We start from the raw sequence: 14936 nt of genomic DNA on the forward strand, positions 1-14936 counted from the left end.
ACCCAAATCCGATTTTTTTGGCCCTATGCGACCTGTATCTGATCTTTTCATGACAGTCTGAACAGCACAGATCGGATTTTTTCAAATCCGATCCAGGCCACTTGGATATGTGGTCCTAATTCCGATACGTATCTGATCTTTTGCCATGCGACTGCAGTCTGAACGGCCAGGGCGCATTTATCCGACCTACGCGTCTGAAAAGCCGCTCACATCACAGTCCCACCACTCCTGGCTACGACGACGCACCCAAACGTGTCTTTGGATAGACGATGCCACTGCCCCACAAAAGGCCGGGGCCAAAAGCCTAGCTCTTTTTCTCTTTAATATCCTCTTTAAAATTATGCCGTGATTAATGTGCTGGCTCCGGCTGGACAACAACTTTAAAATAGCAATATATACATACCTACTCTTACCATCCATGTTTACTTCCGCAAACACTGGGCACGCTCATGACGTACAACGTCATCGTACGCTCTTCTGCGGATGCGGGATAGTATGGGGCGGTAAGCCGTTCACACAGCAGGCCACATACAGGTCTCATTTAATTGCAATGTGAACGACCTCACAAAAAAAATCGGAATTGAGCATCAAGGCCTGCAGTCTGAACGTAGCCTAAGTTTGCAGAGTTTCTTTCTTTCCGTGAAAAGTTTCTTGATTCACTTTCTGCTTAAAATAAATAATGAATAAAAATCTGCTAAAATCACCATCAGCAGCTTTTATTATGGTGGTCAGTGGAGTGTAACTGTTAAAAGCAGCAAGTTGGTAGACACATCAGTGTTTATGGATCATCATTTTATTGTCTTCTGTTCCTGGACTTTGGAATCGAAAATCTGCATCATTAAGAGTTTGTTAGTTTCTAAGCATTCTCCAATGTTTTTCCTATATAATGTTCGCTCATTAGAAGTATGTCAGCCTGTTCACATTTTATTTTTCATTTTAGAAAAACAAATTAGGCCACATTGAGGATTGTTTCTTGATGCCAGCATGACAACAGGTTGCATAAAAATAAAATAGATTTCAGTAATAAATAATAAATAGATTTGAATAAAAGTAAGTTACATCATGCTTCCTCTATTCATACAAATTCTAAATTATTCCCAAAAATGTTTGCTGCATTTTACAGTAGTCAGAATGCGAATAATTAGCAAGACAATAGTAAAGTGATTTGTGAAAGGAACACTTACAAAGATGTCCGGCTAAAACCGAGCAGCAGATTTTCTCATTGCTCATTTTAACACAAAAGCATTGGGTTTCATCTCAACATTTTGGAACATCTGTCTTCTTCTGTTTTGCCATCAGCGTACATCCCCTAACCCCAACCCTAACCCATCCCCTCACTCTAACCCTAACCCTAACCCTTAACCTAACCCCAACCCCTAACCTAACCTAACCTAACCTAACCTAACCTAACCCTATGTGGTTTTTAGCACTTTTTTATTATTAGCACTTATTTTGTAGCACTTTATACTAACCCAACAAGCACTTATGGGTCCCCTACTCCTCCTCTTGGAATCCCCTTTTAATTTATTTATATATTTTTTTAATCTTTAATTCTTAATAATAAAAATAACCAGTACAAGAAAACTGATACACTCTAAGGCACACCCTTGCACCCTTTTCTTTGTATATTTTATTTTTTGGGATCTGCGTGGCCCGGACCGGGAGTAGGCCCGGCGGTGCACCCCCTCCAGGGGGTGCTGCTACTGGGTTACACCCCGGCATTGTTAGATGACTACCCCCGCAGGCCCCTCTCGTTCCTCTGCCCTGGTGCTCTGCCTGGCGATCGGACCCTGACCTCTGGTGGGGGAGACCACTTCTCTTACTTTTACACTATCCTTCCCCACAGTTCAGTAGGCCAGTGCACATGATTTTAAACCAAACCCATAACCCTAACCCATCCCTAACCCATCCCCTCACTCTAACCCTAACCCCCAACCCTAACCCATACACTTTACCAGAGCTCAGATTCTGAAGTTAGGCTCGGGGACAAAGATGAGAAGCTGCTTACAGTTACTACTGCTAATGCATTTTAAAACAGAACCGGGTCATATGCATGAGATGAGTTTTTAACTGGACATATTATTTGCATGGGCTGAAGGTATAACATGTGAACACCTTAACACAAGTATGTCAGCTGTACTAACACCAACACCCCACTCCAATCCTGTCAGATCAAATGAGACAAAGTGACTTTTTTATGTAAGAAGAAAGAAAGGAAGGGCAGAAAAAACAAATCAAGGAGATTCCACTGACTAAAGGTGAAGTCCATTTCTTCACTATACTTGTTCAACTTTTTCAGCAATCAGTCCAAGCTTGTTGGCCGATCCATTGTATGTAAGGGTGTTTGTGTGTCCTCTTTATACCCTCGGTCCTTGGTCTACCCCCAGCAGAGGGAAGCAGCCAGAAGCAGAAGGAGCAGTCGGACTGGTTCCGTTGGGCTGCTGGTGACAGACGCACCCCCCCCTGTCCCAGAGGAACCCAGGTTGGAGACAGTTGCCCTCTCCGAGTAAAGCGGGATGATATCAAACTGGCCACCTTCATCACCCTCCTCCTCAACTGTGTGTGTCAGCTCATCTTCTTCCTCACTCTGCACCACCTGTCAATGAGCAGAGGGAGGAGGTGAAAGCTGCTGTGGCATGGCTTCATGTTCTACATGTTAAACAATGCTATCACACAGGAAACCAAATATCCGGACCCGTTTCCCAACCAAAGATCCTGACCCGTTTTCTTACACTCCAATCTTGCTCTTTTAACCCTTTACCATTCCCTAAGGTCAACTCATTGATACTAATTGGTACAACTAACCGCAGTTGCCCCATTCCCTAAAGGACCATTTTTTAATTCCTCTTTAATGTATCACATCATTTTGTCACCACAAATAAGAAATAGAAATAATAGCCCATAACATTTGAAATAAGCTCCACCCTCTGTCTCCTCTCTTCCGTGTTTACACTGGTGTTCTAAAACAGCTCATTTCCCACGATGTGAGACTTCTCAGAGAGAACTGCGGTTACATGTAAGACACATTTCCGTCTTAATAATCAGACGGGTGAAAAAAGGTGTGTCAGTGATTAAAAAGCACTTCAGACTGCTGAGGTTTGCAACAGCAATTATTCAAACCTCCGGGTTTATCAGAATGTCAGCCAGGTTTGTCCCTATATGAGATGATATTCTTTATATTTAATCTTGTTTTAAACCACTTTGTCCTCACTTGCTGTTTGAATAAATTTTGGTATGAACAACTACATTATAAATTAGGAAAAAAGTGTGGCTGGAAATTATTATGAAAAATAATTGATGACAGTATGCAAAAATAATATTTATTTTGTTTTCAAGATTAACCATTAGAGTAGGCTGAGTTGCGATGTACAGAGAGAGCTAGTTAGGAAAATGTTAGCTGTCACTGAATGGGATTTAGGGTATTGTTAGGGTTAGGGTTTTTGTTATTATTTATTATTTTTATTATTATTATTGTTAGGTGTCCTCCATCACTCCCTGAGAAAATGAAAAGCATATAAACCATTTACTCCATTGGTGATCCAATGCTGCAAACTGCATAATTACATTGTTGTTAGGAGCTTGCAAACAAATACAAGACTTATTTAGACAAATATGCACTTCAACCATTGTCATGTATTGTTATTACACTGAGAGGGATTTTTTATTTTGGCCCTATAGCTGATTTCAGAATTTCTTAAGCTCTATCATCTTGAATTTGTTTTCTTTATAAATGAACAGTGATTAAAAGACCTGTTCTGACGGGTTGATGGGTGGGAAGCAGTGTGGAGTTTTGCTTGTCTTTAGTGTTGAGGGCCCAGATGTTTTTCTTCAGTGATATGCAGAAGCATCTGGAGGAGCTGAAGGCGCATGCCAGGCTGTGCAAACTCTTATTCTCCTGATCATTTCATGCCCCTCTCTGAGCTTATTAAAGCACTGTCTCTCATACTTGCTTGCAATGTGTAATATACCTTTTTGATTTATGTTGTTTGACTCACTTTTTAGTCTCAGTCATCTCTTTTGACATTTGCAGAAAGTGTTGATAGGGCTGTCACATATAACATGAAAATTCTCGTAAAACTCGTAACTCGTAAAAAAAAGGCCAGCACTCTCTGTGCTGAATAAGAAAAAGAAGTTTATTTTTTAAGCACATTCAAAACAACAGTTTGAGTGCTCTCCATTAAGAAAAATGTAAATGTAAAAAATTCAAGTAAATTTCTTCTTTTTCCTTTATTCTACTTGCAAGTATAATTTTGCGATAACAACATTGTACTATTACACCAAAGAGACAACTGAATCAGCTAATTCCACCTCCAAGGCAGATAACTCTGGGACTACATGAGAGGCTCAGACCACCCCCCTTTATGGGATAAAGAGAGAGATACACAGTTAATTGTAAAATCATTTGTATAATTATTAATATCATATCGTTTGGTCTTTGATTTGCTCAATTGGGTACTGGAAAGTCAGAGTTGCGATGAATGCAGCATTGGATGTAGCCATAGCTCTCAATCGGAGCATCTTGGCTTGTCAGAGGCATCTGAGCTCTAGTAACTAGTTACGTCTTCAATTCAATTCATTTTTATTTATATAGCACCAAATACAACAAATGTCATCTCAAGGCACTTAGATAATAAAATCCAATTCAAGCCAATTGGAATTCAATTAATTGTAATCATAATTATTCATAAAATAATCCAATTCGTTCATATAGAGCCAATTCAAAAACAATTTCCTAGCTAAGGAAACCAACAGATTACACTGAAATGTTTTACTTTTTTGGTCCAATCTCCTTCAAGGTTAATGTACTTCAAAGAATATACACATTTGGATGGATAACTATATTTAACTCTTGAGAATCAAACACAGGCTGGTGGTGGTTAGCACCATTGCTGGTTCACATCCTGGTTGGGTTCTTTGCATGTTCTGTAGGTGTGGGTTCTCTCTGGGTACTCGGGCTTCCTCCAACCGTCCAGAACCTTGCATGTTAGGTTAATTGACAATCCTAAATTGACCCTAGGAGTCTTATTTATCTCTGTGTGGCCCTGTGATGGGCTGTGCCCCGCCTGGAGCCCAATGACAGCTGGGACAGGCTTCAGCTCCCCCACGGCCCTGAATTGGATTAAGCAGGTACAGAAATTGGATGGATGGATGGAATTAAACATGTCTTTAACTTTAATTAAAATGCATTTCATTCACTATATTACCTTGGGGTTAATAGAGGGGAACTGGGACTCAAACATATGTATGTCTATGGACAAAAAAGTCCATCCACATTAAAAATCTCAATAACTCACTATACTTGTTTACCTTTTTTTTTTTTTAACCGATTATCCTGTCCCGTTTAGTTTATGTTCATTCATACATAATGTACCTTGTTTTTTTACCTTTTTCTAGTCTGTGACAACAATGTCACTTTTGTGGCTTTTTATTTTAAAATACCAACTCTGAATATTTAATATTCTAATATGATATCAATATTTTCTATATTATATCCTATGATACTAAGTTTATATTTACAATACAACCTGTGTGAAACAACATGTTAGATCATATTAGGCAAAGAATTTGTTCTTTTTTGGAATATCTTTGAACAAAAAGCAGCCCTGGTGAAGTCCAACCCACTCTGTATGAATTGGTACTACAGAAGTAAACCTTAACCTAAGAGAAACATTTTCTGGTATAATTAATTGATTGATTGATTGTGTGGTTAAATTAATAGATTGGAAATTAGCTAAATACTGATCAAAAATGCTTTAATTCATTTAATCAAAAGCAAATGTTTTAGCCCAACTGAAACTTCCTTCAGTTTCTACTGCAGCTAAGCTTCACACAATAGTTAATAAAATAAGCTCTTCTTTATTTGGCGTTAGATTTTAATTTTGTAAAGTCACCACATCTGCTTTATAAATGTGAGGATAAATGTTATTATAATTTCCACTAAAACAAGACCAGGTGTAAGTATCAAATGTCAGAAATATAAAGAATTACAAGAGAAATGTTAAACGTATTCTCCGTCATATGTTTGTTTGTCTCTACAATTTAAGGAATAACTTCTGAAAGATTTATGTTTCTAGTTGTTCTAAAACCCATCTAAGTTTATCTGCTTTACAGTTTTACGCTTTGTACTTCAACCCAACAGTCACCACTTGGTACTATCGTGTTTTAAAGCAGGCACTGATAAAAAAAACCTTTCCACTCTGGATTTCCCTGGAATGGTACCTGCCACCATACTTTGGTTTATGCACAATTTATTTGCTTCAATTTGGTTCAGTATCACTGATTCATTGTCATTGGGTTGATTTCTACTCTAAAATGACTATTTAGATATTTGAAAAAATAAATGAGACTGTTAAGATTTTTCAAATCTCACTCTGGCACAGTGATGGACACAAGCAATACATTTCAGGATTTCTCACAACTCTTTCCCTTTTTCTCCAGTGTCCAGCAGGGTGGTCTATGCAGACCCTACAGCTGTGATGCTCTCACTGTCATTTCAATGAGTAGGCAAGCTCAAAGGGGCTCCCTCTGGATTATTTGCCCTTACATAATCAGTGGATGTTTATTGTGAGCGATGATGTTGATTCTCGTACCAGTATGTCAGACCTACTGTCCTGTGGGTCCATTCATATTTATTAATCAGCAATGCACAGATTAGTTGTTAATACTAGGTTAAAATAAAGTTGTAAATTCTAATTTACGTTTGAATATGAGTATACATTTTCCCACTATGAATGAAATACACCCTATTTTGTCTTTTTTAAAACTTTTCAGAAAGATTTTTCATAAAAAGTGTGTTTTGTCTGAATAACTGTTAGAAAAAAAAGTGAATGTCTTAGCAAATGAGATTATAAATTCACCACATCAGAGTGGCATTAAAAATACATCCCACAACAGATTTGCTTAAAAAAAAAAAAGTTTTTGTGCATCTAAATTAGACTTTCTTAAAAATCTTTTTCATTCTGCTGGATATCTAGTTTTTTAAAGTGAAACCTTTCAAATGCTCCTCAGAAAGCCTAAATGAGCAGGTGAGGAACAACCAGATGAAGAGATGTGGAGCAGCTTTGGATGGGTGGAGTGGGCTGGACTGGAGGGTTAGGGTGGGAGAGTGAATGAGGAGAAAACAGAAGTACAAATGAGAGTTAATAAAAGAATGGAGAGGAGGATGGAGGGATTTAGGAAAGGACAGAAGGCTGAGAGGAAGGCGAGGATTTAGGGAAATGAAGAGAAAGGTAGGGGAACATATGGGCATGAATAAATTCATAGTAATGAAGAACTTCTTCCAACCAACACCTCATCTAATCTGCTCACTGGGAGAGGGACATAAAGATGAAGAGAGAGAGAGCGAGTGTTTGCCTGCTTGCCCAGATTATCCCTCACAGTGAAGCATCCTGGGAGCCGGGGCCACACACTCTGGGCTCTGGCTAAGGTTCTAGTGGCCAGGACAGCGACTGGATTGGACCATGTTCAGTGCCGGACACGGCAGCCCGGCTGGGGCTCCCAAAGCATGTGTGTTCATATGCTGCTCACTGTGTGTGTGTGCTGGTTACTGTCTGAGCATTATGGGCTGGCAGTGAAATCCAAACTGTCTCTGTGACCGACCACAGGCTTTCACAGCCACAGTCAGGAACATCTGAACATCTCACCAGCCACATGATAAACCAACACCATGAACATGTTTCCACACAGTGATTACATTCAACTGGCTGTTTAACATCTGTGAAAAAAGTGCTGTCCAAGGTCCTGATTCTGAATAGGCCAGGTCAAACCACTATTTTGCAGCTTTTAGGAGATTTTAAAAGAAATCAAAAAAATTTCAGCATGAGTTCAGTCCTTATGAAAACCATCCTGCTAAAAGGAAGAAGGCTTGTAATCGTGTTATCAGCGCACAGTTTAACAGCCTGCATCTTTAATGGTATGATCACATTTTCAAGATTCAACTTTCAAGAAGTTTATGGTCACCTATACAGCTGGTTACACTGCGAAATGAAACTCTTACTTTGCCTGGATTACTGCATATAGTACGGTTAGTATGCACATCTATGAAGGCACAGTTCATCATTAAAGATTAGATATGTTTTTGCTGGCAGACCTTCCTTGTTTCGGTGATGGAATTTATGGCAACCTTCTGCATGTGTTACACATGATGGCTCTAAACAGGTGTGAATTAGGTCCACACACACCCAAAGCACATGGTGTCTTATAAAAAGAAAAAAAAGAAAAAAAAACACGCCCTGTTAAAAAAAAAAAAAAAACCTAAATCATGCAATCATATGAAAATGTGTTATTAAAAGAGGTGCCTCACAGTGGTAAACATACCCCGGCACCAACTGATCTGAATCGTGTTGATGAGATCAACTCAAAATGTGCCAGAATGTCAGACCAAAAAAAATGTACTCTTTCAATTTTTGAAGGTTTGTCTGCATTACATTAAAACCAGTTGGAATGCATTGTACAAAGCATTCCAACTTTTCTGGACACTGATTTTAGCTTCTAGGTTTAAAGTTGAACGCTTTAAAGGGATAGCTCACCTCTTTTGACATGAAGCTGTATGACATCCCATATCAGCAACATGATTTATGAACGTTTTCTTACCCCCTGCTGCGTCCTGTGAGCAGAGTTCCAGCCTCGTTTTGGTGTCTCCATTCGTATCACTGCGTGCTGCCGCCTGCCGCGGCTGCTTCAAGGTGCAGAGCGTGCAGACCGAAGTGCAGAGCGAGCAGTCCCTGCCTCCGTAAGGGGACCCCAACACCGTAACAGCTGGCCTGTCGGCAGGCGGCAACAACGATGTTGCTAATATGGGATGTCATACAGCTTCATGTCAAAAGAGGCGAACTGTCCCTTTAACCTTCAGCTCAACCACTGAATAGAAAACAGTAGCAGTGACTGTATCTCAAGGTTGGATATATAGAAGTTAAGTAAACTCGACTGAACCTTTTTATCTGGCGAGCAAGCAAAGTTTATTCATGTAGCATCTTTCACAGGTAAAAAAAAAATCACAACCTGCTTTACAATAAATCATAAATAAAAACCAAGACAAGTTTTGGTTCAAGTACATATTCTCCTTGATTCTCACTCAGTAGGGTCACATGGCACTGAAAGGATTGGATAATTGGCTAAATTACAATAAGAATGAGTTGAGCGAGGGTAATTCTCCTTGGATATATGGCGGTGAATGAATGGAATCAAACTCAGGCATTGGAGAAAGATGGAGAACGCAGAGCCAGATGAAGCTACGTCCCTCTACATTTGCTCTGTGATGAGCTGCTTGTTGCACAAACGCGATGCCCAACGGAGCATTCTCCATCGCGTTGTTTGTTTCTTTCTGACGGCGACAACAACAGGAATATCGTCTCCTTTGACTTCCGGGTCACGACCCCGGGAAAACATCTGGAGCATGCGCAGAACGCAAAGTCTGATTCACCACGTGCTTCAGCGTCTGCAAGCAGGTTTAGAGTGACTTTCAACCCAGTTATCTCGGGGTCTGAATCCCATCCAATTCTTAGTCAGATTAAGGTGTCTACATGCACTTAATAACTCAGTCTGATTGTAATTTAGCCAATAATCTGATTCTTTCAGTGCCATGTGACCCCACTGAGTGTTCATTGCCAGTTCATTTATTGTCTTCAGCCATCCAGTTTGTAATTTCATAGATGCCTGTTTCTTTGGTGCCAAGTCAGTTCTTCATTGTTATTTTTTCTCTTAGTATTCGTTCTTTTCTCTAAGTTGTTCTCATCCTGCCTTGGCAGCGCTTTTGTTTTCTTCTATAAAAACCCACTTAGTTCTACATCTGCAAAGCTCCTGTCTGATGTCTGGATTTGGGTCCTCCTTCCATGAAACCCATGACAAATGGTAAATGGACTGTGCCCGCATAGCTCTTTTCTAGTCTAGCTGACCACTTAAAATATGACAATGATAGATCACAAACCTTCAGATAAAGTAAAAGATTTGACATCATATATTAAGGACCACTTTAATTCTAGCAGACTTAACAAGCTAAAACATGTGAGTAATGATGGATATAAAGCCCTGTAATAAACAAAAGATACAAAAACAAGCCACACACAGTGAGATAGTGATGGGATCACAAAAAGTATCATGAAAACTCGTACAATAAGAGTCTGAAAGGTAAATTAAAATATGAAGATACTGTGAATGTTTACCAAAACACACTCACATCATTGGTGAGCTCAGGCAGGTGGTTGCTGCTCAACAGCTCATCCTCCTGAACCAGTGGAGAAGGTCTGGGAGCGGGAGCTGGAGTGGTGTCTGGCGGCAGCGAACCAGGGCTTCCCATCCAACTGATGGAGTTACCTGCATGGAGACACGACACAGCACCTCTGAGTGGGTGGGTGGAATCTCTGCTATACTTTGTGAAATCCAAAAGCTGGGAATGATAGTGGAGTAGCTTTGTGGGGAAAAGAATGGCAGAACACACAAGTTTAAATGACTTTTTGCAGATGATTACTTAGTTTTATTGTTAGGTGTTGGAATTACCTTTATGTGATAGGATAGAGCTTAAGGCAGGGCACACAGGATGGTTAGGGTATGGAAAAGGGTCAGGGGGATGTCAATGTGTGACCTCACGAGCAGAAAGACAAGTTTGTGCGTGCGTGTGCTTTATTCAGTCTTATAGCCCGACTGTGAAATCTTCTGGTATAGTCACCTGCCAGCATTGCTCATGTGGACCAAAGCACGGTCTTACTGGCATCATTATGCGGTTCAGTTTAAGGTAAGGTCTGAATGGAGATTGGTTAAGGTTAATAAATGAAGGAATTAGGTTAGGGTTAGTAAATGAAGGAATTAGGTTCAGGTTTGATCAGCCACAGAAATTGGAATTCTTTCATTGCGTGTGCACTTGGCTGGCCTGTGATGCTGCCTGAGTGGGCGTAAAACCAACATATCTATTTGGCAGCTATATTGCTCGAATCATAGTCAGCTTGATAAATAACCAAGTTTTATGGGAAGCGCCTTGACGAATTGATTCAGGCTTTAGTGTTTGGACATCCATACTAAGTGTGTATCGACAGTTGTATTTGACAGCTGCTGGGATTGAATGACAAGTGACTATACCTCACCCTCTCTATCCTAGCAGATTCATCTTGCTGCTAATCCATTTTTAAGATTTTTTGTATGCTAAGACTGTAGCATGTGGCTGGCATTTAAAGCAACAGAGTTCAGCTCATGCTGTGAGAACAGCTGCAGGAGGTAGCTACCCAGACAGACTCAGTGTCAGAGTCTGTCTTTTATTTATTCCCTCTGAGTTCTTCCTCTCAGGATCTTGGATGAAGACAAATTATTACTGCGTTCATAATTCTGATCCTCAGATACATAATTCATGACAATATAGTGGTTTAAATGTCTATTTTCAAACAGTCCCACATATCTCCATACATAAGCACATTCGGCTAAAAACCATCTGAGACAGCACAAAGGACATTATGGGTGAGCAACAACCATTTAAGCATGTCAAATTAAAGCTCAGAGTCGATAAAGCAATGTGTTAGGAAAATGTCTTCATTTAACCTTTATTTAACCAGGAAAGCCTCATTGAGATTAAAAACCTCTTTTTTAAGAGTGTCCTGGCCAAGCCAGGCAGCAGTACATTGAACAGTTTCAGACAAGCACATACACAAAAAAGTGAAACTAAAGTTCAATACACTAAAAAACACAGAATCAGGTCAAAATTAAAATTGCTCATGAGATAAAAACATCTGCAGCCAGATGTGTCTGCCTTCAAGTCGCTCAACAATCTCTTCAGAGTCCAGTGAAACCAGATTTTTTTAAGTTTCAGGTCTTTCTGTACAATATTCCAAGGAAATGGAGCTGCAACCCTGAACACCTTTTTTACCCCTTCAGTTTTGACTTTCGGAACAGACAGTAAAAAAAGATCCTGAGAGCGAAGGTTATAGGCTTCTGTGCTCCTCTGACTGATGTAGGTCAGAAGCAGACCCAGAATAGACCTATAAATCAAAATATGCTTCAAATAAATAAGATCATTCCATGCACACAGACTCTGAGAAATTCATTAAAATAGATCTTTCACTAATCCAATGTCCTTGGATGCAGGAAAATACTTCAAATGAACTGGCTAAAACCTGGTAATGGTGACAATAAAAAACTGACTGTATTCCTGCTGACTCGGGAAAAAGTTCTACACAAACAGCAAAACAACGATAGCCTGAAACTCAATTTGAACTGTAAGTAACTGTGGATCAACCTGTCAAATCCCAATGAGTTCAGGCCAGTTCATTAAAGCCGTTACAGTCCCACTCTGGTAAATCATTGCTGATATCAGTATGTAAAGTATGTGTGTGTAGGCAGAGCAGACTCACGCAGGCAGGTGTTGTGGGTGAACAGACGCTGTAGTCTCAGACAGTCCTGCCACTGGTTGCCGCTTCCTTCACAGTTGCACCACAGTGACACATCAGCGGAGCTGTTGCTGATGTAGTTGGGTGTCATGATGGTACCTGCAGTCAAAGGTCACAATGAATCACAATGTCAAAGGTTCAATGCATGACAATAAATCACTGAAGCCAAATCCTAAAAAAGTCAAAGCTACTCTGCATTTTACTTTGAGCCATTTGGCAGGTGATTATTTCATGGCAAACAAAAAAATATAAAAAATCTAAATATTTGCTTGAAATCAGCATGTTACAGATGTCACAGCCACTGCTGGTGCTTGTGTTCCATCTTCCCTTGATTGCCCCATTAGTTTAAGTATCTGGTGTCAGGGTGGGGTGATGAAGTAGGACATGGATGCAGACTTATAAGAAGAAAACTTGATTTATTATACAAAAATAAAAATAACAAAGTTCAAACAAAAAGCGCGGCTGAGCCGGATTCAAAAAACGTGACTGAGAAAAACAAACAAAAGGACTTGGCAAGGCATGGAATAAATAAATACTTAGCTTCAGGCTGGTGATGAAGAACATGGGTAGGTAACATGGGTAGGTAACATGGGTAGGTAACATGGGTAGGTAACATGGATAGGTAACATGGGTAGGTAACATGGGCAGGTAACATGGGTAGGTAACATGGGTAGGTAACATGGATAGGTAACATGGGTAGGTAGGTGAGCAAGGTAACAAGGTAGGGTGGTAACGAGACTGGAAACTAAATAGAGGGCTGGGAGTGATTGGAGACAGGGTGCAGCTGGTGACTATGACAGACAGGTGAGGGGAATGAACAAATTAACTGAGTGAAGGGAAACTAAAACATGGCAAAACTAAAAACTAAACATGGACTGAAAACCAAAACGTAACCTAAAACTTAAAACATAAGTCCCGTGGGCGTGACACCTGGTCTTCTCTGCCATTCTTCACTAGTGTGTTCATGTCTTTTGTTATGCTTGTTTGGTTAATAACCCTGGACCTTAACCTTTAGTATTTCTGTGGATTATTTTCAGTTCTGGGATTTTCACCGTTTTTTTGTTCCGATCCGACTTCTCTGCTCACCATGCAGGTTTCTCTCTGTGAGAGTTTTTTGTTAACAAATAAACTTTTTTCAAACTAAAGTCTTGCTTCTCCTGACTCTGTGGCCGCACCGGGGTCCGCTCTTCAATAAAGTGTGACAGAACACCCTAGCCCCTAATGGACCACTAATGGATCCACAGTCTGTGCACCAGGCGCTGACAGCTCAGGGCTCTTTATTGGGACAGCATGCCCAGGATATTATGGAGGCATTGGGGGCCTTGAGTTCTAGCGTGGCCTCCCTCTCTCAGAGACTGGAACAACATCCTGTCGCTGGTCCACCGGAAACGTGGGAGCCCGTGGACGTTTCCTCCTCCAGTGTGCTTTGGTGTTCGACTTGCAGCCTCGGATGACCCTAGGTGGCATATATCACCAACCCCCAGCTCTGCTCTTCCTACCGGCGGTTCGTGGCGGAGATGAGAGGGGTCTTCAACTATCCTGTTTGTGGTAAAGAGGCGGGCAACCGACAGCTCTCACTGCGCCAAGGCTCCAGGCACCTTGGCTACGGAGAGCGGCTGGGATGAACCTGCCTCCATGGGAATATTTCTTCGCTCCCTGAATGACAGTTTGAGGGATGAATTGGCGGCTCAGGATGAGTCTGATTCCCTGGCCAATTTAATAGACATTGTGTGGCGGTTGGACAACCGCGTTGAAGAAAGACGCTGTGAACGTGACCGGAGCCGCGTCACTTCCTCCTGTACCCCATTTTTTTCTGCCTCTGGCCAACAGGTGGCGGTTTCCACACCAGCAGATGGTCACACTCCTGTTGTCCTGCCTCCTCCTGAGCCCATGCAGCTTGGACGGGCCAGTTTAACAGTTTGGCTGCGCGTCAACGGAGACTTCACAGGAGGCTGTGCTTTTATTGTGGTAAAACCCAGCCACATTCCAGAGAACTGCCCCAGTCTCCCAAAAGCCTAGGCTCACCTGAGGAGGGGTTGACGCAGGTGAGCCAAGATTCCATTTTTTTTCCCTTCAACATGTTATTTGCCGTTTTGTTTTGTTACCTTAAGGAGGTGGCTATGAACCTGTTTGTGGATTCTGTGGCAGAGGAAAATTTTATAGCTGCAGATTTTGTTGAACTGCATAATATTCCTGTTGTGTCACTTACAGCACCTCGTAAGGTAAATGCTCCGGACGGTAGGTTGTTATCTGTAATTACTCACCAGACTGTTCCTTTGTCACTACTTATCTCTGGTAACCACCATGAGCTGATCAGTTTTTTTTATTACGCCTGCTCCTCATACAATCCTAACATTGATTGGACACAGAGCACAATCATTAGCTAGAGTGTAGCATGCCACAATAATTGTCTTAGATCTGCTGTTCCAGCCTTGAGCCCTCCTGCCATAGCTCCTTCTGTCTCTCCTGATCTTTCTGGGGTCCCTCCTTGCTATCATAACTTGTCTGAGGTATTTAGCAAACATCAAGCTCTCTCTCTCTCACCACACCGTCCCTATAGACTTATTG

General features: G+C 41.0%; 1 protein-coding gene across 1 annotated transcript in view; it reads right to left on the minus strand.

Moving 5' to 3' along the window:
* Positions 1 to 1381: 1381 nt before the first annotated feature.
* LOC142397432 (GDNF family receptor alpha-4-like) overlaps positions 1382 to 14936 on the minus strand; it is a 132968-nt gene continuing 119413 nt past the window's right edge. The window contains exons 6-8 of the mRNA XM_075480780.1: positions 12333 to 12467; positions 10175 to 10311; positions 1382 to 2596 (exon numbers count right to left, since the gene is read on the minus strand). Coding sequence (XP_075336895.1) covers positions 2378 to 2596; positions 10175 to 10311; positions 12333 to 12467 — 491 coding nt within the window. The 3' untranslated portion in view covers positions 1382 to 2377. The remainder of the gene's footprint in view (positions 2597 to 10174; positions 10312 to 12332; positions 12468 to 14936) is intronic.

The sequence above is a fragment of the Odontesthes bonariensis genome, chromosome 13 (genome assembly GCF_027942865.1).
Source record: "Odontesthes bonariensis isolate fOdoBon6 chromosome 13, fOdoBon6.hap1, whole genome shotgun sequence".
Lineage (NCBI taxonomy): Eukaryota > Metazoa > Chordata > Actinopteri > Atheriniformes > Atherinopsidae > Odontesthes > Odontesthes bonariensis.